General features: G+C 40.9%; 1 protein-coding gene across 1 annotated transcript in view; it reads right to left on the bottom strand.

The window, feature by feature from the left end:
• Positions 1-22663, bottom strand: part of PDS5B (PDS5 cohesin associated factor B) — a 68807-nt gene that overhangs the window by 4220 nt on the left and 41924 nt on the right. Inside the window, exons 15-32 of the mRNA XM_028726484.2 lie at positions 19379-19427; positions 18269-18408; positions 18067-18182; positions 16801-16906; positions 15952-16112; positions 14801-14924; positions 14229-14387; positions 13328-13396; positions 11194-11330; positions 8794-8917; positions 8417-8621; positions 7537-7651; positions 7062-7194; positions 5202-5321; positions 4478-4540; positions 3595-3740; positions 1363-1462; positions 68-510 (exon numbers count right to left, since the gene is read on the bottom strand). Of these exons, the coding sequence (XP_028582317.2) occupies positions 68-510; positions 1363-1462; positions 3595-3740; positions 4478-4540; positions 5202-5321; positions 7062-7194; positions 7537-7651; positions 8417-8621; positions 8794-8917; positions 11194-11330; positions 13328-13396; positions 14229-14387; positions 14801-14924; positions 15952-16112; positions 16801-16906; positions 18067-18182; positions 18269-18408; positions 19379-19427 (2510 nt within the window). The remainder of the gene's footprint in view (positions 1-67; positions 511-1362; positions 1463-3594; positions 3741-4477; positions 4541-5201; positions 5322-7061; positions 7195-7536; positions 7652-8416; positions 8622-8793; positions 8918-11193; positions 11331-13327; positions 13397-14228; positions 14388-14800; positions 14925-15951; positions 16113-16800; positions 16907-18066; positions 18183-18268; positions 18409-19378; positions 19428-22663) is intronic.

Raw genomic sequence — 22663 nt, 5'->3', positions numbered from 1 at the left:
TACACAGCAGATTTAGAATTAAAAGACGTTGGAAGTTAGAAAGCGGATATCAAAACAGGGGGAATACCTCTGTTGTGCTTTCCTTGGTGTCTTGTACTGCCGACCTTTTGGCTTCTGCTCAATATTTTGCCTTTCTTCTTCCTCCTCCTCCTCTTCCTCGTCCTCCTCTTCCTCTACAGGTTTTACTGGTGTGGCTTTTTTCCTACCTCTTTTAGGAGCCTTTACTACTGGCTCTTCCTTTTGCGTAGCAGCCTTGGGAGGGCGCCCTCTTCTCCCCTTCTTTGGTGGGCTATTTTGCTCATCTTCACTTTCAAGCACATCTTCCTTTAGTCTCTTTTCCTCTGACCACTGAGGTTCCTCAGACTCTGAAATGGCCGCTGCTCTCTTTCTCCCACGCTGACCACTCCTAAGTTTTGGTTCTTGCCCCAGTTTATTCAGGTCGTCTATACCCAACTTTTCTTCTGAGTCTGTAATGATTTTCTTCCTTCCTCTGGGCTTTTCCAGATCTGACTAAGGAACAAAGAGAAAATTACTTCTCCCATCAAATATCTCCAAGATTCTGCTTCGGGAAAACAGATTTAAGATCAAGTGACGCCCTCCTAAAATGGGCTGCCGTATCTTATCCTTTTAACTTAAAATCTTATCTTTTAACCTTTTTGGCTTTATTGTGAGAGCACATAATCTGAGGGGGAGGGGAGGAAAGCAAGGTTAAACGAAGAATTGAGTTGGGGGAGGAGTTAGTAGCCTGCAGCAGTTTTACTTAGCTGCTTGCAATCTCTGAGAGTTCATGACCAGGACATGTAAAAGGGGCATTTTCAATGTATTGGTGGAAGAGACTGAGATTGTGACTTTTGGATTAAGACTGGTTGCTGAGGCTTGATTATGGGTTGTTTGTGTCTCTGTTTGTGGGTGTGGCAAAGCACATGATCTGAGGGGGAGGGGTGTCTGAGGGAAAGGCCTGGAGTGCTGTCTCATGGTGTATGTAGGACCAAGACATGGGCAGCAAGGGAGCTGCTGCAGTGACTTGCAACACCTGTGCATGTTTGTCTTCCTGCCTGCAAAACCAAACCTGCAGCAAGTGTAACCTATGGAACCTAAACAGCTTTGAATCTTCTTAGTTCATGTTGTCCCCAGACTGGTGCCCTCCAGATGTGGTTGACTCCTACTTCCACCCTTGCTAACCACTGGCCATGTGGACAGGCATTGACTGGAGTTGGTGCTTCAAAAGCAAATGTGCTAATTTTCAAAAGCTGGTGCCATTTTAAATTTTCAACGAGATTTTCATGTGGATTCTTTTCTTTTCTTTTTATTTAGATACCTACTGGAGGGGGGGAAACCACAATACACTTAATTCATCCTTACAATTTCAGAATCATCTCTCTTGTCATTCTTCTTTCCTGGCAAAGGCGAAGCCATTGTATAGTCTTCATTTTCGCTGTGGTCCATTTCAGTACTATCAAGTCTATAACACACATATTCAAAGACTTTTTAGAAATATCATTAATTCTGCCACTTCTGATTTAGTATCAAATTAACAATGGCTTCAGGAAAAGGCCCGAAGCAACAAACTATTCTTAATGGATTTTTAGATAACTTAAATCTGATAAAACATATTTTTATTAGCCTCCAACATAAATTTATCATCTATTACGACAGATATACCTGCATATTTAAAGAATACCGGGGGTGGGAGGACAAGTGCTATACCATAAATATACTATGCCTCTTGAAGACCTAGCAGGCAGAAAGTCTACCTTCAGTGCACTGTTGTCCTGAAATACACTTTTTCCCAAAAGAAGGAATGGCATCCATTCACTTAAAAGGAAGACAATAAAGGGGTACATTCACTGGGGACTAAAACCTGATCCAAGTGACCCCAATGCATGAGGAGTAGCCAGGGTGGGGGCAGCTGCCCCTCCCAAATCAAGAAAAATCAATACTAATCTGAGGCTTTGACCCCTAACAAAAGCCTGCCCCCGCAATGAAAATCCTGGCTATGCCCATGAGAGGAACAGGAATACCCCTCTCAAGTAGGGAAAAACAGCTTCCCTTTTGTTCCATTTCAAATCAAAGGAAGTCACTGAAAAACAAGCCCTATCCATACACCAGCTTGTTTCATAGGATGCCTTGCTCTGTCGCTGCTGTGCACCTCCTGCCAATGCCACTACAGCCTCAGTGGCAGCAGAGCAGGATGGTTGCTGGGGAGCTGCCAAACCCAACCCTTCTGTTCCTTTGTGCCTTGCCTGAGCCATGGTTCACTTGAGCCGGAGGGGGGCAGTTCGACCGAGCAGGTGGACAAGCAAGGCCAGGAAGGGGGAGGAAACCTGTGGCAAGGATGGCAGGGGAGGGGAAATAAAGGAGCTTATTTTTCTCCTTCCCTGCAACCCCTTCCACCACTGTTGTTGTGGAAATCTCGAGGAACAAGCCTGCAGACTTCTCCCTTCCTCCCACCAGGGGCAGCAGCCCCCACTGCGCCTGTGTTTTGTCTATCAGCATTGGCTAAGTCCAGCGACAAAGGATTTCACTTCTGCACTTTCTGTGTTGCCATTTCAGTAAAGAGCTCTGCAGTTCTGTTCCACCCCACCCAACTGGGAAGAAAAATAATGGCGATCTCGTATAGCAAGCAAGGGAGCATGTAGGATTCTGCCTTTATAAAGGACCCCATGCCCAACAATGTCTCTCCGGTTATGGAAGTAGCAGAGGGAATGGCAGGGTCTCAGTAGGAGGGAACATTCTTTGCATCGGGAAGGCCCCGGGTTCAAAAACCTGAGAGGCACTGTCAGTCATAAGGCAATGTTACATCTGCGTAAGACCAGAGATACAAGAGTTCTGTGAAATTATTATTGTAGAGCACTTTCTCTTGGTACATGGTAACTGGAATTCTCATGTTGTTTAGCACATCACTATCCTAAGGAACGTTAGGCTGAAATACAGCAACTTCAGCTTAATTGAAGCCACACAGTACAGCTAATGGCAAGATTTAGACCATGCTTCCTCAACCTCGGCCCTCCAGATGTTTTCGGCCTACAACTCCCATGATCCCTAGCTAGCAAGACCAGTGGTCAGGGATGAAGGTCGACTGTAGTCTCAAAACATCTGGAGGGCCGAGGTTGAGGAAGCCTGATTTAGACCTAAGCAAAAACCTGCTTCAAATTTAAAAAATAAAGTAGCTTAATACACTATTCTATAACCTGGCATGCTTTTGAGTATTATTTTTACATTATCCTGGTAAGCCAAGTTGTATCAAGAATGTCAACGTTGATTGATTGATTCATTTCATTCATTTAACAGATGTGTCAGGCAATGATGACAGCATATGGCTGTTGCAGAAATGACATAGCAGGCTCAAAGAAAAAGATTAGAGCCAACATTGCAATAAGATTACCGTTAGTGGCACACACCCGCTCAACTGTGGCTATTTGAAGATCCAATTGCCAATTTGGCTGCACATTTTGTTGCATCAAATACAAAAAATGACACTCCTCTGGAAGTTAACGCTAGTGTACCACTAAATAATACCAGTATGAGGGAAAGTTTTATATAGGGTTTATATATTAACTACTGAACAAGCTAATCGTTTTGCTGTGTACCCACCTCCCTTTGATTCTTCCAGGTGAGGATGGATTTGAATTACTGCTGGCGTTGCTTACGGTTTCCATTCGTGAAGATTTGGATTGAGACTGCTTGCCAGCTGACGAAAGAGGCTTATTAACTGCTCCAAGAACGTTGGCAGCTTTGGGCTGGTGGAGGGGGGAAAGCAAATTCTCAGTTTCAGCTTATTATTTTTAGTATTAGGAATATCCGTCTCTCGGGTACCAAACCAATCTTCAAACCTGCAGTTTACGGTAGGCAATCCCAGAGCCTAATGTATACAGCTTGAAAAATTAAGTTTCAAGACAAGACAAAAGGCTAGACAAAAGCTGCAGTTTTTACCCCTAAGGTGTTGTAGTCTTGTGCCCATAACACCTTCCACGAGCTAAGTCAGACATATCCTGACCACAGATATCCATGCCCTGCTCTCAAGACTTGTTCACTGCAGTGCATTATAGCATTTTGTACACTGGAAACGTCTATTAATTCAGAATAGGTTGCTAATTGGAAATTGGGATTAGGGAACACATCATGCCAGTTTTAAGACCAGGTGGTTGCCAATCACCTTCCGAGAACAATTCAAATTGTACCTGGCTGCCTGAAGGACAACTTTGGTCACATGTACCTGCCTGTGCATTGAAATCACTACTGTAGGGCCTTCTCCTGATGCTCCCCCCCAAAAAAATTAGGTGGGATGCGGGACCCCATTCTGAAATGCTCCCCCAAAGGTAACTTGTCTGGTTTGTTCTCTTTATGTTTTTCAGCACTAGGCAAATAACTTTATTTTCTAGGCATTTTTAAAAGCCAGCTCCCTGGTGCTCATGTGTGTTTCATCTAAAAACCACCATCCTAATCTGCAGGGGATTAGGTATATACAAAAACCCACCTTTCCTGGTGTGAAAAATGATTTCATTTCTGGAGGCAGATAGTTTTTGGTATTACTGAAATTCTGCAAAGAAAAACAAAACTAATTAGAAGAAATATTTCAATAGCGGTTTAGTCAGTATCCTTGGTTGGCTCTTGGGAGCCACACTAGTAAAAAAGCTTTATTTTTATAGGTATCAGAACAGATTTTTGATTCAATATTATGATCACGGTAGCAGATAAATTTAATGAAAAACAGCCAGTTTCCCAGCAGCACTTTATAAAGACTGAATACCCTGTGTTATACACAATATTATGGAGTAGAATTTATTAATCTTTCAAGTCTATAAAATTGAGAGTCCTCCAGATACTATGTTGTTTTGTTACCATAGAACAGTGGTTCTCAATCTGTGGGTCCCCAGATGGGACTACAACTCCCATCATTCCTAGCCAGCATGACTAGTGGTCAGGGATGATGGGAGTTGTAGTCCAACAACATCTGGGGACCTACAGGTTGAGAACCACTGCCATAGAACAAAGCAGCTACCCTTTGTAATAAGTTGCACTTACCAAGAAATGTTATTCTGGTCAGCAAAGAGTGGAGCATGCAGGTAAGTCTTCACTCCTCTTCTGGAAAGCAGGGTCAAAACTTTTGTTCTTGCCTTCCAGAAGAGCTAGCCCATACCTGTAGGCTTCACTTCTCTATTCAACAAGGAAAAGGTCCCAATCCACAAGCCAAATTTTACCTTGTCAGGTTGAGTGAAATACCGAGCTGGAAGTACAGGGTCTTTGGGCGATTCCAAACTATATGTTGTGCTCTTTGATATTATGATGTTCATTGCTATATCACACACCGTGTAAAGTTTCTGGGGAAGGGAAAGAAAGTGATTTTGAACACTATCAGAAAACATCCTAGAGTACTATAAATAAAGCAAGTTTTGTATGTAAAAGCTCATATATATTTTGTAATCTACATGAGGGAGATGGATATTGCAGCGTATGACATAATGTCAACTCTCTGCTCAGCATATGAATGCCTGCAACTATGGAATCCAGATTATCTGAGGGATAAAATGGTCCAGCCCCCCCCCCCCCATTTCAGTTCTACGAAAAATGGAATCAACCTTCAGTATAAGAGAAAAGTAGAATACAAAGTTCATTTTATCCTGAAAGAACACACTGCCCAATAAGTTCCACCTTTTACAGCACTGGTCTTTAACTGGTGGGTGGGGATTCACTAGTGAGTCACAGCCTGATCCAAGTGGATCACCGCATGAGCAAGGCAATCATGTAAATATATGGTAAAGGATTAAGAAATGGGTCCCCAATTGCTTGTTATGAGGAATATGAAATACATTTTTAAAAAGCTTAAGAACATCTTATACAATTGCCAAGCACAATTCAAGCAGATCAGCTGGGATGTTCATGAACATCCTATGATATGATAAAGGGCTGTTTCTTTGGATTTTTGGAGTCAAGGCTGATTTTTGAACAGCATAACTCATAGAGAAGCACAGCTGATAAGAAGCAGCAGCAGACCTGGGTTGGGCAAAAAGATTCCTGCAGTGCAGGGGTTTGGACTAGATGACCCTTGTGGGTCTATGATTCTCTCTATGATTCTATAATTGTAGGAATTTATTATAAAGAATGACAGAGCAAGGATAAAGGATTGCATTTATCTTAAAACGATCTTGGGAGAGCTAGTGCCTATTGTTGAGTCAAGATGGAATCTGTTAAAGAAAATTCCCCAAGAAATCAGAAGCTATCAACGAGTTGCATGAATTTGAAGAATCATAGCTAAAAGCAACTTTTTACTTGTGACCCACTGGTTCATAAACTTCATTTCTATTTGTATGGGTTTGTTTGCATGTGTTCATGTTGTTGATAAGTTTTATTCGTATAACATAGATACAGTGGTGCCCCGCAAGACGAATGCCTCGCAAGACGAAAAACCCGCAAGACGAAAGGGTTTTCCGTCGCGGAGGCGCTTCGCAAGACGAAGTTCCCTATGGGCTTGCTTCACAAGACGAAAACGTCTTGCGAGTCTCGCCATTTCCCCCCTGCTTCCCCCCCCCCTTTTTCAAAGCTGCTAAGCTGTTAATAGCCTTTTAACAGCTTAGCCACTAAGCCCGCTAAGCAGCTAATAGCGCTAAATCGCTAATAGCGCTAATACGCTTAGCCGCCAAGGGGTTGCTTCGCAAGACGAAAAAACCGCTAGAAGAAAAGAATCGCGGAACGGATTCTTTTCGTCTTGCGAGGCACCACTGTACTAATTGAGTCTATTTATTGTGCATGAACATCCTAGATAATCACAGCTGCTCAGCCAACCTTCACAAAAAGCTTAATACCTAATAATATAGTACTCTTGAAACAGGGCAGGCACTGTGCAGGTGTCCAAAAATCATAATAGAGTAACTGATCTCTGTCTGTCTGTCTGTCTGTCTGTCTGTCTCTCTCTCTCTCTCTCTCTCTCTCTCACACACACACACACTCACACACACACACACACACACACACACACACACTTCAATTATCCTAATTCCTGGGATGGAGACATGTCAGGTCTAAAACTATTTGCAGCATCCAAATATTTTTATTCAACTTACTTCATTCATTTTTGGGTCATCGGGTCCTTGAGCATCCTTTGTCTGCTTAATGTTTTCTACCATTTTTCTGATAAATGCATGGCTATTATTTTCATTTTTAGACATCAATATTTCTAATATGAACCAAAGACACCTAAAAGAAAAATTCCTTATTAAATATACAACTGTCAGAAAATGCAACCATATACTCTGCAAAAGCGCATGGTCATCTGTCATGGATGCTTTAGCTTAGTTTCCTGCATTGCAGTGGGTTGGACTAAATAACCCTTGAAGTCCCTTCTAACTTTACAGTTCAATGATTTCTCTATTCACAATGGTTAAAAATAATTAACTGATTTCTCTAGTCTGGGAAAAGAGAGAATTGAAAAAGCGATTTCCTTAGCGAAACTAATACAAACTACAAATCAGCATATGAAAACAGACTGACACATACTATCAATTGTATAATGTATCTGATCTTTTTGGAAAGTCTTACTCTTTAATATCTTTCAGTTGTTCGATGTCTTGAACTTTGACATAATCGGGATCATGAGCCAGAAGATGGATAGTATACGGAACAACATACTCTGGTAAAAGCGACAAGAGTTTTTCTGAAAGTGTAAAATTGAGGGGGGAAATAGTAAGGTTTGGATTGCTTCATAATAGTGATTAAAGAATATTCAATTTATATAGATTCCAATGCAAGTCATTTTCAATCTCATGCAAATACATCCACAAAGACAAGTGCATATATGCGACGGGACAGAAGATTCCAACTTCTGGTTGAAGACTTCTGGTTGCAGCCCTAACCCTAGAAATAACTGAGAGGCAATGACATCAATATTGGGCAAAAGTCCACTTCAGTCAGAAACCTTGCTCCTGCACATACACAGCTGGAGCTTCCAGGAAATTGAAGAAGAAGAGGAAGAAGAAGAAGAAGGAGAAGGAGGAGGAGGAGGAGGAGGAGGAGGAGGAGGAGGAGAAGTAGTATAGTAGTTTGGATTTGATATCCTGCTTTATCACTACCCTAAGGAGTCTCAAAGCGGCTAACATTCTTCTTTCCCTTCCTCCCCCACAACAAACACTCTGTGAGGTGAGTGGGGCTGAGAGACTGCAAAGAAGTGTGACTGGCCCAAGGTCACCCAGCAGCTGCATGTGGAGGAGCAGGGAAGCGAACCCGGTTCACCAGATTACCAGACTACAGCTCTTAACCACTACCCCACACTGGCTCTCACTGGCTTTAAGGGCAGCCCCACATACTGCCCTTAGTAGATTAGTACAGTAACCTAATCTAGAAATGATTAGGCTGGGCATGTGTCACTGTGACCATCAGAATACCCTTTGCATACTTCTGCTTATTCCATTTGATTTCTTACCGCTAACTGCTGCATGCTGCTTCAGATATTCCCTTCTCACATTGATGTTTTTCACAAGGCACTGTCTCGCATGCGCTCTTCTCTCTTTTACGGGGTCTTTTGCACACAGTGCACATATCGCCATATACTCTAGTGGCAACCGTAGCCTTGCTAGACCTTTATGAAGTTTCTGAGCAAATGCTTGTCTAACCTGGTAACATTCATCCTGGGGGGGGAAAGAAGATTTTATACAACAATGACTTGTTCTCTATATGCTCACCTTTTCTTAAAAGTCCAATGTACTTTGCTGCACACATTAACACTGTAAATTTTTGACTGTGTCAAGCTATGTATAATTAGCATGCAAATGCCCAGCAATGCCCTTCTGTTTAACTTACATTAATAGCTAATGCACACAGCTGGTACTGTTCTAACGTAATGATTTCGTGATAACAAGGCTCCTGGGCTAGCTTCACAATAGCACTCGCAGCAGCTAGCCTCAGACGAGACATATCAGGTTTGCTGAAAAATAAGAAACAGAATATGAGCTAATTAGGATAATAATCATTAGATTATTGTGCAAAGGCTCTTCATGCTTGGCTCACATTCGTTTTCTCACAACCCCCATTATGCATACCCGAAAGGCAGGAAGGCTTACCTGTCAAGATCATATGATCTGCCTTCTCATTGTGGCAGTATTCAAACAACCATAGCTCAGCTTATAAAGCAGAGACGAGCACTGGCCTTCACATATCACCATCAGTAGTTTATTTGGATGCCACTTTGAATGCCAAATTTGTGCTGAAAGCGGCTCACAACGTATCAAATGAACAATATGTACAGGTAACTCGTAAGGTAAAGGTAAAGGTACCCCTGCCCGTACAGGCCAGTCTTGACAGACTCTAGGGTTGTGCGCCCATCTCACTCAAGAGGCCGGGGGCCAGCGCTGTCCGGAGACACTTCCGGGTCACGTGGCCAGCGTGACAAGCTGCATCTGGCGAGCCAGCGCAGCACACGGAAACGCCGTTTACCTTCCCGCCAGTAAGCGGTCCCTATTTATCTACTTGCACCTGGGGGTGCTTTCGAACTGCTAGGTTGGCAGGCGCTGGGACCGAGCAGCGGGAGCGCACCCCGCCGCGGGGATTCGAACCGCCGACCTTTCAATTGGCAAGCCCTAGGCGCTGAGGCTTTTACCCACAGCGCCACCCGCGTCCCTATTAACAGGTAACTCGTATCTCACTCTTATTTCACTAACGCGGTTGCAGCTTTCTGCATTTGGCCGGGAAGTAATTAATTCAATAGGAAGTGGATGGGGTGGGCCAAAACAGGGGGCAGCGGGGGGGGGGTCTGGGCGCAGAAACACCCCCACCTTCTCTTCCTTTCAAGGTGAGAGCAATGGCAAGAGCAGCACCAGCAGCCTCTGAAAGGAGCCAATCAGCAGCATGGAAAACCCAGCACAAGGAGACCCAGATGTATAAGCGAGTTTGAAGGCTTAGCAAAAAAAAGTTTGTGGGTTTGCAGGGAGAGAAGCAGCAGGAGTCTAAGAAGGAGAAGCAGCAGCAGCAGCAGCAGCTAGAACAGGATCGAGGAAGGCTAAGGGGAGGAGGGCAAGTGAAGCTGCAGGGAGGGAGTGCAAGGGGAGTGGCACTTGCCAAGACCTCAGAAAATAAGCTTAACAACCAGATCTCTGGAGGTGGAGAGAGTTCTGGGAGATCGTGCTAGCTTTACACAATTTTGCTTATGTCCACGATGGCCAGGAACGTAACCCCCACGTAAGAGGCGAGCTACCTGTATTAACAATTTTTAAACTATATATTAAAGCAATTAATTGCATAAATAAATACAACTTTTAAAAAAAGAAACACAAATAAGCTAACCTAATTTAAAAGCTGAAACTAATAAAAAAAAATAGCAGCAGAAAAATAAAAAGATTTCCATTTGAATGTTCCAGATGATTCAACTGTATCCAATAGCTTGGATCTGAGACTCAGACTTTAAAGATCCAAAGGCCTCTGCATGCAGCTGTTTCACTCCTCCCTTTCCCGTGAGCCACAATTAATCCAGGAAGTCTTCAATTAATCATAGTTTTCCATTTTTGTTTGAACCGGAAACAATGGTTGCCAAGCTCTGGAACATGGCAGGCTACTAAACCATGGTTTGACATTGGTTTACTCATGGCCTGGGTTCTTCCAAAGCTCAGACAAAACATAAAATAATGATTGATTAGAGACTTTTTGGATTAACTTGTGATTTGCAGAGAAGTGAGGGGCAAAGGGGCTCTGTGCATGGTAAAAAGACCTTCTGCATATCTTAGCTTAACAAGCTGAGATATAACTGGGCCAATTTCAAACTATAAAAATTGCGACCTAAACTTGTTTTCTTTCCTCTTTCCTTCTATTTTTCTTTGGTGCACAGTGTATTAGACTGCAAGTCTGTGGGCAGAGACGGTCTTATCTTCTATTTTTCCACAATGTTTAGCAAACTGTATGTGCTTTGAAAGTGATAAATGACAACAAAAATTCCTTAAGAAGAAAGAAAAACTGGTACAGTGTCTACTACAGCTCGGAATCCACAGCCACATGTGCCAAGTAAACAGAGGGCCCAGTTGGCAGTTTAAGAACATCAATTACCTGTTTAAACACTACCACCCTCCATGTTGACCACGTATGTGCAGAAGCACACAGCAGCATTCTGTTTTTCATGTGTATCACTGGATCAGAGCTATAACATGCTTCCACTTTCTATGCCAGCTGAAATAAATTACCCCAAAACTAGCTTTCGATCCATTATTTATATACCTAATTTTCCCCTGTTCTGTCAGGTCTCCATCACTGTGCAATATTGTTGATAACAACCTCAGGGTAGAAGTTCCTGATTTACTGAGGTTGTTCTTCATTCCTATCAACCATCGAACCATCATCTTGATGGCCTGGATCTGAAACAAATATGACAAACAGCAGAGGCAAATTATAACAAGTACAGTAGATCAATATAATGTCTCTGTAATTACATAGCAGGACACTTTTCTAAAAATGCTGTTCATTTAAAAAAAAGGCTTTATAGGAAACCACATAATCTGGTGAATGGGAACACACACACACACACAAATATAAATATAAAATCTCCATCCCACCAAAAGCAGCTTAGAAGCTAATTCACATCAAGTTGTGGCTCTTCTTCTTTTTGAGTAAATTGCTCCTTCCTCTCACCTTGCTGTTCCACTGACTACTGAAGGTAAAGGTAAAGGGACCCCTGACCATTAGGTCCAGTCGTGACCGACTCTGGGGTTGCGGCGCTCATCTCGCTTTATTGGCCGAGGGAGCCGGCGTACAGCTTCCGGGTCATGTGGCCAGCATGACCAAGCCGCTTCTGGCGAACCAGAGCAGCACACGGAAACGCCGTTTACCTTCCCGCCAGAAGGTTGCTTTCGAACTGCTAGGTTGGCAGGAGCAGGAACCGAGCAACGGGACCTCACCCCGTTGCGGGGGTTTGAACCGCCAACCTTCTGATCGGCAAGTCCTAGGCTCAGTGGTTTAACCCACAGCGCCACCTGCGTCCCTGACTACTGAAGATAAAGCAGTCTCCAAGTTCTAATCAGATCCAGCCAGCATGGTCAATGGTTGGTGATCAGTGCAGAATTTGCTTTTGTGCCTTTGCTAAGTTTGCAGGCCTTCCTGACCAAGTTGCCCTACTTCGAAGCACACACAATATTTAAAAGGTCAACCAAGAAGGCTGTGTGGCAGTTATCTGTTCTCTACCACCCTAGTGAGTGTCTTGCTGTTGTTCTTCCAGCCATAAGGGGAAAAAACCTGCCCTACCAGAGAGGCAGAAGTCATTAAACACAACATGCATTTAGTGACTGTGTGGTAGGCCTCAAAGAGAAGTAAAATGATACATAGAGAATGACTGACAGGACTAAGGAAGAACCACAAAACCTGATAAAGTAGGAAAGACAGGGGACAAAATGTAAAGGCAGGAAAAAATGTAATGCTATATTTAATTAGGAACTGGACTTCCAAGTTACTGGAGTTTCATGGATTCTTCATGGACCATAACAATCCCATGATATGAAAACCACTGTAAATCCATATTTAGGCTCTTCAGAAACAAATGAACACAAAATGGGGGAAAGAGTGGGTCTCCCACACTAAGTAGTCAATTGTATCACTATTTCCCAAAGATCTGAAGAATCCGAAGAAGTGTGCATGCGCACGAAAGCTCATACCAATAACAAACTTAGTTGGTCTCTAAGGTGCTACTGGAAGGATTTTTTTTATTTTGCTTTTGACTACGGCAGACCAACACGGCTACCTACCTGTATCCCATAGATCTGTCACTGAGCACCGATGGTATACAGCACCAGTCATGCAAGACAGGCTAGGAATACATAGCCATTCACATACAGATAAACCTCCAAAAGCTGCCATTTAGGTGGGTTTGTAGTATGAATTGCTCTCACATAGTAACCTTTTTTTTCTAAACAGAGGACAACTAGCATCCTTTGTATAAGGTGAAGCCAAAGATTAAGACCACCACTACTGAGAAAGTAGTTACAAGGAATTAGTTATATTTGTATCTGATTAGAAGCTTTAAAGCCTCGGCTATCTAACTGTAAAATGTATGGTGTCCACAATTTAATAAATAACGACATCCATTTGTGTGTGAGGTGGTTATTTTAACAAATAATACGGAATGGAAGCTGCATAAGCTTAATATGCACCATGTTATTTACTGATAGTTCATAAACCAATTAAAAGATGTGTCTAACATGTAAGATATCTTAAAGAGTCTCACAAAAAGCTACTTTAAGAAGGGTGGAAGATCAGACAGAGAAAGCAACAAATTAGTTGAAAGTAAAAGTAGCATTGTAGACAAATAAAAAAAATGTGATAGGAAGATAATTATGTAAATACAAGTATTTAAGTGACTCACCTTTGCAAGTGTCTCAGGAGAAACCTCTTCATCTGGCACCCAAAGCTTAGTTGTCTTTTTACCTGGCATCTGAATAAAATTATACAATTCGTTTCATATACAATATTCAGAGAAGACCACTGTTATTTCTCTACTTCATCTTAATATACAGCTTCTGTATAGATATATATTATATTATTCTTGTGAACCAAACCAGGAATACAGGACTGGGTGCCTATGCATACACCAATTTAACCATGTAAGCTAAATGGATTTTTCTTTTACCAACAAAAATCGCATACTCGGAAGGCATGGATTATAGTGGTAGCAACGCTAAACCATCACTTGTTTTAGCCATGGTATGTTGAGTAAGTTAAGACCCTGCACACCTAATGTTGGCTTGTTTTCTCTTGTGGAAAAAATGCTGTAAATATGTTCATGTTTGCAAGGAAAAACATGTTCTGTGACCCCTGAGAGCTAAACAAAACTTGACTTAGCATTATGTCAAATGCAGTGTTTGCGACACTTTATAAAAGTTGGAATCGAGGATTATAATTCAGAGATATGCATGCTTTGAATTTATGAACACTGTAATACTCAAGAGAATCCATGTAGCAGTTTGTGATAGTAGAGAATCTGGTTGTGTGTATTTTAATAAAAAGTGGGAAGGGAGGGATGAAAAAGAGATGCAGGGGAATTTTTTTCAAGGATTTACTGCTTTGAATTAATATTAGGTTAAAGTAATTTGGTTACTAACCCAGGGAGGCTTATTTGACACAGTCTGAAAAATATATTTATGTTTTTCGCTCTTGTGTGAAGAAAAGATCTATGCAGACATTTTTTTAAGTAGTACTTTATTTTTCCTGTTTCTGAATTTCTTGCTGTAAAAAATAAAGTTATGAGTAAAAAAAAAAGTTCTTACCCTGTCATTCATTAACAAGTCTTTAACAATAAAGGTGGCCACCAAGGACTTTAATGGGGCAGCAAACTGATCAGGTGCCAACAAGGCTATGTGGCCAATGGAAACCAGAGGTGTAATCAGATGTTCAAGGTTGGTTGGATCCAGACTCTTATGCAGTGGCTAAAAAGTAAATACAGTCATTGAGTATTAATAAATATTAATGAAAGTAAACCTAACTGACATGCCCTTAATTAGCAGGCTGTTGAACTAAGTTAAAGATAATCACTTTTGTTCAGAACACAGAAACATAGGAAACTGCCTTATATTGAGTCAGATCTTGGGTCCATCTCGTTTAGTCCATCCGAACCCAGAACGGTCTCCAGGCAAGGAAGATGTCCTAGCAGGGAGCTATAGCTCTTCCCCAAACAAACAGAACAAGGAATGGAACCAAATGTTCTTCAAGAAGCACATTTTAGCTCCACTCATAACTGCAATATTTTCGGGTATCAAGCATTTAGGTATGGCAGTTTCCCAGAAAAATACAAATGTGCTATAAAATTCCCCTCCCCCCACCAAGAAACCCCTCCAATTACCTCAAAAATCTGTGCAAATTGTGTTTCTTTACTGGAAAATATTGCATGGATGCAGTGAATAGCATACTTGGCCTGGCGAGGTGGTCCTTTCTTAGCTTTATGATGCAAAACTGGAAGCAAAGCACTAAAAGTAAAAAGTTTTTTTTGTTAATGTATATCTGCCAGATTTCTTTTGTTTGCTTTAAATAGATATAAATGTAGCAGTCAAGATGTTTCATTTTTATTTTATTTTTTGCAAAGTGGAGGGGGAGAAGCACAAAAGCTATATTCAAGTACTTAATTTTTCTTCCACAGTAGTCTGAAAAAAACAGGTCTTCCCTGAATGCAGAGAGCAAACCCACCAAGCCAAAATCCATAGGGTTTGAAAGTCTGTGGTTATCATTCTGAAGATCCGTGGCTGTATTTCCAGTCTCTCAGGATAATTGGTGCACCAAAATATCTGCCTCTATCTATGACTTTCCTTTCTAAAATATTTTTTGTTTTTTTACTTTAAGCAATATGAGGAGCACTTCTCTCAGCACTATGCTAAGGAAAGCCGAACAATGCAGGCCTCAAGTTGACTGTGAAAAATAAAAGTCAACCAATTTCAACAGAAATACATCATCTCCAGCTGTGTCCTGGCAACTATCATCAGCAGAGCTTGCTTTGTTTTAACATAATGCCCTGGTTCTCAGATAAAATTAAACCACAGTTAACATAAACTATGTTTTAACATGAATGAGAAGCATGTTGTTGTACCCTGCTCAAAAAGTCCACACTTGGCTTCTTTCCTGCTCCACTCCTGCCACGTTAGGCAGGAAACAAGCCCGTCTGATTTGTCGTTTATATGCAAACCCGGGATCATACTTTGTTTCTCTTCAAACAAACTACAATTACAAGCCAAGGTTTGCTCCTTGCTTACTGTTTATGAATTTTTTGGGAGAGAAACAAACCACGATCCCAGATTCATATATAACACAAGCCAGACTTTGGCTTGTTTCTGTTCCAGGGTGGTGACAGCGCCTTGTTATTTAGTGGCAGCAACAGGTGCAACCCAACGTCATCAAAATTAAGTGTTTCATTACTGACTTCCCTAAGAGCTAAATTCTGCCCAAGAATTCTAAAACTGTAATTTAATATGGACGGCCTAAAAGGTACTGTATTTAACTCACGATCTGATGTGTGGGAAATCCTCTTCAATTTTGCCTCCCGTGTTCTTGAAAATTTGCAGTGCCGCTTCAGCCACCTTTTCATCATCCATTTTCAGGCAAGCCAGGAGGGATTCAAAAGTTTCAGCTGAATGGAATGAGATAGGGTGTGTAAACGAAAGCACCTGCAAAGTAAGCAATATGGTTCTTTTAAAGTTTATTCTCACAACACCCCATACAAACCGAACCATTATATGACTATATTTACTCAGCTCAATTATTAAGTAATCTTTTATATACCAGGAGAAATCAACGGCAAAAAAATACATCCACTAAATGCCTAGTTGTAGCCAGTGGCAACGCTCCAAATAATATAACAGCAGCTCTCAACTATAAAATTAAAATGCACAGGGAACATATGGCAAGACAGACTAACACAGCACTCATTCTCTCCATTTATCATCAATAATATGATCTGGCTATGCAGCAGCTGCACCCTAAATAAGACACACATACCCAGCCTACATAATACTCACAAGTTTGTCTCATGCTTTAGACCAGGCATGTCCAACAGGTAGATTGTGATCTCCAGGTAGATCACTGGACGTCTGCGGTAGATAACTAGCAGATCATTGGCTCCCCCCAAAGAACTGTGGCTCCCCTAAAAAAAGCTCAACATTTTACCTCCTCCCTGAAAAAACCCCAACAACTTTGACCCGAACCCCCAAAAAGGGGGTAGATCACTGTCAGTTTTTAACTCTCTGAGTAGATCGCAGTCTCTTGGGAGTTGGCCACCCCTGCTTTAGACCATCCCAACCACAGCTTCCATTTTTCCAATAATGCTTCTCACTAAGTACAAGAGGAGCTCTTTACCTTAAGCAATTCAAGACCTGCCCTGATGGCCTGATCAGTCGGTACACCTTCATCCTCGTCATCTGCTGTCCCATCTATAGATTTGTTCACTTGTTTAATTAGGGCACTAACAAAGGACAAGATCAAAGTTAATCACCAGTAGATAATTTTATACTTGCTGAGCTATAGCTAGTGCTATTTACATTACTAGTACCAAAACTTCCTTTTTGATTCCTTGCTAAAGTTGGATGACATATTAAGATAGACATTTTCCTTCCTTAGCAAGTAAATAACTATACATTGTTAAAAAGCTTTGATTAAATCTCAACTGACAGTACTGATTGTGATGTACTACTATGAATAACCCATAGTCGCCTTTGTAAAAGCAAAGGACCGTCCTTTACCTTACCATGAATAATACTTTCTATTACATTTATGTTTTTTATAGCTAAGCAAACATCCTAAATGGAAAGCCAGAACACTGAATTAATGGTAATTTAAAGTGATTTTTAAAAATTATTTTAGGTGATGTCCATTATGTTGATCATAAACATTGTTATAAATGCACAAAGGTTAGGACTTCAGCTATTGCTGTTTTTACTGGTTACAACTAGTGATGAACCCAACACCTTACCCCTTTTGGAAGTGACAAATTTGGGAGAACCATCTTGTTGATTTCATGGGTGGAGCAGCTATACCTATTCATTGTTTTTTGTAAGGGAACATGCTTAATTTAAAAAACAAATCTTACCTGTAATGTTGTGAGAATTCACTGACACCAAAAGAGGACTTTTCTGGATAGTTGTGATTCCCCACCCGCCCTGTATACCTCTTGAATAATGCTACACACAAAGTACGTAGCATAATTTCAGCAGCCTTTGGGGTGGGAAAACTATGGCTGCCCAGAAGAGCTCCTCTTTTGCTGCTGCTGCTAATAGCAATGACTGCAAAACCCTTTCTTACCTAGTGCAAAAAATTAAAATTCTAAAACAATGAATCTATTGCCACCATAAGCAACTCCCTGCCCCAACACATTGCTAATATGTTTGGCTTCCACCCCTGAAATTTTTCCCTATTCAGAGGACTTACTTCATTTTTCCTTATGAAAAGTGGTAAAAATTTAATTTCTGCAATTTTCTTTGTCTCAGCTTTATAGTTATTACTATTTATAATATAATCATCAAGAGAGGAATAAAGTAAATTTTCTCATCAATAATAAACCTGTCTGTGCAATACCTCCTGCCAGTTTTATTGAATTTTACCACTAAATTAAGTGAAAAGAGGTACCTGATAGATTCTGTATCAATGTGCACGGGGGCTATCCTCTCCAGCAGGAACTTTATCATTTCCAGAAATGGGTTTGTAGGTTGCTTGGGATTTCCTAGCTTCTTTGTAATTTCTCGCTGCAATAATCAATGTTAGCCAACAGTTGATTGACAGACAAGACAATTCAATAACCAAAAAGTTATGCTTTAATACCTATTCTTACCACGCATCCTTCAGCTTGTTTGCATGAACATGTTGGGCTAACAAGTGTTTCCAACTGGTGCTTAATTTTGTCATCATCTTCGAGAACTTGCGTGAATTTCTTCATGAAATCTTGTGCTTTGCCAGGATCTGGCAAATTTCCTTTAAGGAAGTGAAATATGTTTAGGTTCAATGGGACTTTTATATCACTTAATAGAAAAAAATTAAGAAGCCTAATACTTACAAACAAACAAAAACCCCACCCCAAAACCAGTTGTAGTTAGCTTCTACTGTGGCATCTTAAGACTGTGGCAAACATAGTAAAGGTAAAGGGACCCCTGACCATTAGGTCCAGTCGTGACCGACTCTGGGGTTGCGGCGCTCATCTCGCTTTATTGGCCGAGGGAGCCGGTGTACAGCTTCCGGGTCACGTGGCCAGCATGACTAAGCCGCTTCTGGCGAACCAGAGCAGCACACGGAAACGTCGTTTACCTTCCTGCCAGAGCGGACCTATTTATCTACTTGCACTGTGACATGCTTTCGAACTGCTAGGTTGGCAGGAGCAGGGACAGAGCAACGGGAGCTCACCCTGTCGCGGGGATTCGAACCACCAACCTTCTGATTGACAAGTCCTAGGCTCTGTGGTTTAACCCACAGCACCACCCGCATCTGACAGAACATATTACAGTGGTACCTCTGGTTACAAACTTAATCTGTTCCAGGGCCTCCGGCTGCGCGCATGCTTATGGCGTGTGATTTTCGTTCGCATCCCGAAGCAAAGTTCGATACCAGGACAGCTACTTCCAGGTTAGCTGAGCTTGTAGCCCGCCAATGTTCACAAGGAGGACGGTTCGCAACCAGAGGTATTACTGTAGTTAGATACCGCCCAGTGAAAAAATATTCCCCCACCATTCCTCAGTTCTAAATTTCAAACCACTAACTGTACTGATGATATATGTGCTTATGCTAACAATATTCTTCACACAACTTGTTCTGGGTGGGGCATTTCAGACCTCAGTGTCTTAATACTCTCTCCAAATTAGAAAGTACTTCAATCAACAGTTGAACAAAAAAATTAGCAAGGGAACAGTGTTAAAGTATTAAAGCTTTAAAACCTTTTTCAAAAACTTACTTGTTATTACCATCACTTTTGAAAATATAGCTTTACTACTGGCATCTGTCTGGAAATTAAATGAGAAAGCACTTTTGAATGTCAAGACTTTGTATTGTGAACTCACACAGCATCAGGTGTAATGCTGCACCATCATTTCAGAAATAGATAACATCATTTTTATACATCATACTTATACAGAAGTTGAATACAATATAAAGCTGGATTTCAACACAGAGAATAAGGTAATTGTCCACCGCTGCTCTTAAAACCATGATGGGTATATAGAGATATATATATGCTACATTCCTAAGCATATTTACTCACAATCGGTTTACATTTTGACAAGCAGGTTTGTGCTGTTGGAAATCATCAGGAAAAAAATTAAGGACCAAGGAAAAGACCAAGCAAGCCTAATAATAACCCCAAAATGTGGGTTTCTGCAGTAGCCACCTAACAAAGACCATAATCTACTCTATTTTTACCAGTGTATTTCTTTTTATAACAGCAGGCAAAACCATCTGTAGTGTTTCCTTAAACCATATTCAGGTTGCTGCCTTTAAAAGTATATTTATCACCTTACCATAATATAAATAGTAGCAACAGATACAGTGTTGCCAATTTGAAAAATTACACGAAAAAGTTAATGCAAAAAAAAAATAAAAATACTAAGAACCAGCCCTCTTTGAATAACTAAATTCCATTTAGCATTCTCCAAGCTGATACTCTGTGGACTACAGTTCCCATCATCTGACCATTGGCCATGCTGGCTTGGGCTGGTGGGAATTATAGTTCAAAATATAGAGGGCACCAGGTTTGAGAAGGCAGCAATATGAACGTTCCATTTTATCTTATATTAAAAAGATGTTTTACATCATCAATGATACTCGTGACTGTCTTATTTCATTTCATTAATTCAGTGTGCAATAAACTGTTGCTGTTTTTCTAATAAAATACCATCATAATCCAAGAATGTTCTCATTTTTACATTGTCAACACATGAACTCCCTACTAATTTTATAAACAACTGCCTATAAACAGAGAACCATGAACACCTGTCAGAAAGGGGCAATCTAGTTATAATGGGAAAAGGAGGACTCCTTTATTTTAAAAAAATATTACTGAAAAATACTTATTTTTAAAAAGGAATAAAATGCCAGCATGTAGTAATAAATACAATATTAGCTTATTTGATTGAAACCAGATAGCTGTCAGAAATGATTTCATTCGCCATATCCCTATCTCACTTCATGCAAAATTTCTCAAAATGTTTTTTTTAAAAAAAAAGCCATCAAGAAATTCAACAACTCAGGTTTTGACTTTTGAGTCAACTGGAAAAGAATGGAGAGGCAATGTTTCTAATGGCAACCGCTAAAAGTTCTGAAGTACAGTCTAGCCTTACAGAACAACTCAAACAATTCAGACCCATCATTAAGCGGGAATGAAATCCAATACTGGTGCTGAAGTCTGTCAGGTTCTTGCTGCAAAGTTTTCCAGAGGATTAAGCACAAACGAAGCAATTTATTTGAATCAAGCTTTTCTACTCCTTATCAGAAAAGCCAGGCAGCATAAGTCACTGATTACCTGTCAGAATTCTGCGTAATCTGCTTTAAAGACCCTTTCACAGATCACAGATTTAGATATACAATCCCATGGAAAACATGCTCCTTCCGAGTTGCCATTACTACCACAATTTTGCTGCTTAATAGACTGAAGAACACCATTTCTTTTAAAAAAAGCTTTGATAGTTACTCTAGTATGGGGAGCTATAGAGGGACAACAGAAATTTGAAATTATTCCACATATTACTTTCTTAATCTTAAGGAAGAATGTTTCAGGATGAGGGGAGAAAGAATAATGGCTCCATAGCAATGCATACAATTCTGAGGCAAGGAATGCATTCCAACACGTCCATCAAATTTTGACGTGCAAATGTCTTGTCCATATCCATGCATCACTCCATGTCCTAAATAGCAGAGCTACATTTTGCTATCACTTTTGCTATTTTGAACACAACAGCTCCACTTGGGAAGAAGAAAAGCTGACAGCAAGTCTAGGGCCAATGGTTCTTCTTCAGTTCAGGCTACCACCTCACACAGGGATGAACTATACTAACCAATGGTTATGTTCATCCTAGCCTAAGAGCAGTTTAATTTCCAACTGAGCCTTGAAGGAAAGCAAAGTCTTAAATGCAAAAACAGTTCTCTTTTTAATTCACTACAAGCTCTCTAAGAGCCATTTAAATGCCTTTTCAAGCCAACAAAAATTCTCATGAAGAGCCATACTGAACCAGACAAGAGGTCCACCACCATCCTGTTTCCCAAAGGAACAAGCCCAACACTTCTGGTTGTCAACCATCTAAGACAAAGTCATCACCAAAATCTTGCAGCAGCAGCAAACCCCATTAATTATACGCTATGTAAAATAAAACCCCCCCGTTTTAATGTTGAGAGGGGTGAAGAAATCTCTCTATTTTTTATAAGTTTCTATCACGTCCTCCTTACTTGGTCTTTCATATAAAAAGCCCTAAGAAGCCATTTTTAAAAACCCTTTTCCTAACAACCACATCTCCTCCTCCCATTATTCCCTAAGCCTCTTTGGGTGTCTTGGGCTGTTAAGCCTCATCTCGAGGACTGTAAACTCTCGTTTGCCAAAGTAAGCATGTTTCAACCTTAGAGGTACAGAAACATTCTTTCCAAAGCTTCCAGATTAATATACAGACAAGTAAATCCAGATGTACACCGAAAGCTTGTTAAGAAAAGGAAATCAGTAGTTTAAGGACCAGCTCTGATCTTAAAGGTGGAGGGAGATTCAAAAGATCTTCTGCAAACCTCCCCTCTTCCCACTTAAGATCAGAATGAAAGGGAATTGTTACAGGTGGGTGGAGCCACTCATTTGTGAATGAAAAATTCCTTCCAGTAGCACCTTAAAGACCAACTAAGTTAGTTCTTGGTATGAGCTTTCGTGTGCATGCACACTTCTTCAGATACACTGAAACAGAAGTTGCCAGATCCTTCTATATAGTGAGAAGGTGGGGAGGGGTATTACTCAGAAGGGTGGTGGGAATGGGTGATTGGCAGATAGCTGTGATGAGCCTGTTGTCAACTGGACAACAGGTGCTACAGGAAGGATATTTTTTTGTTTTGACTATGGCAGACCAACACAGCTACCTATCTATAATCTGTCCTGTAGAGGAAACTGATTACCTTCCCCTGAAATAAGTCATACTGAAAGTAGAATTAGTGAAATCCATGGACTGAAGTTAGTTAAATCTATTGATTTTGATAGGTCTACTCCAAGTATGAT

The sequence above is a fragment of the Podarcis muralis genome, chromosome 4, assembly GCF_964188315.1.
Source record: "Podarcis muralis chromosome 4, rPodMur119.hap1.1, whole genome shotgun sequence".
NCBI classification, from domain to species: Eukaryota; Metazoa; Chordata; class Lepidosauria; order Squamata; family Lacertidae; genus Podarcis; species Podarcis muralis.
The sequence above is the reverse complement of the archived record's forward strand: the minus strand, read 5'-3'. Positions and strand labels throughout refer to the sequence as shown.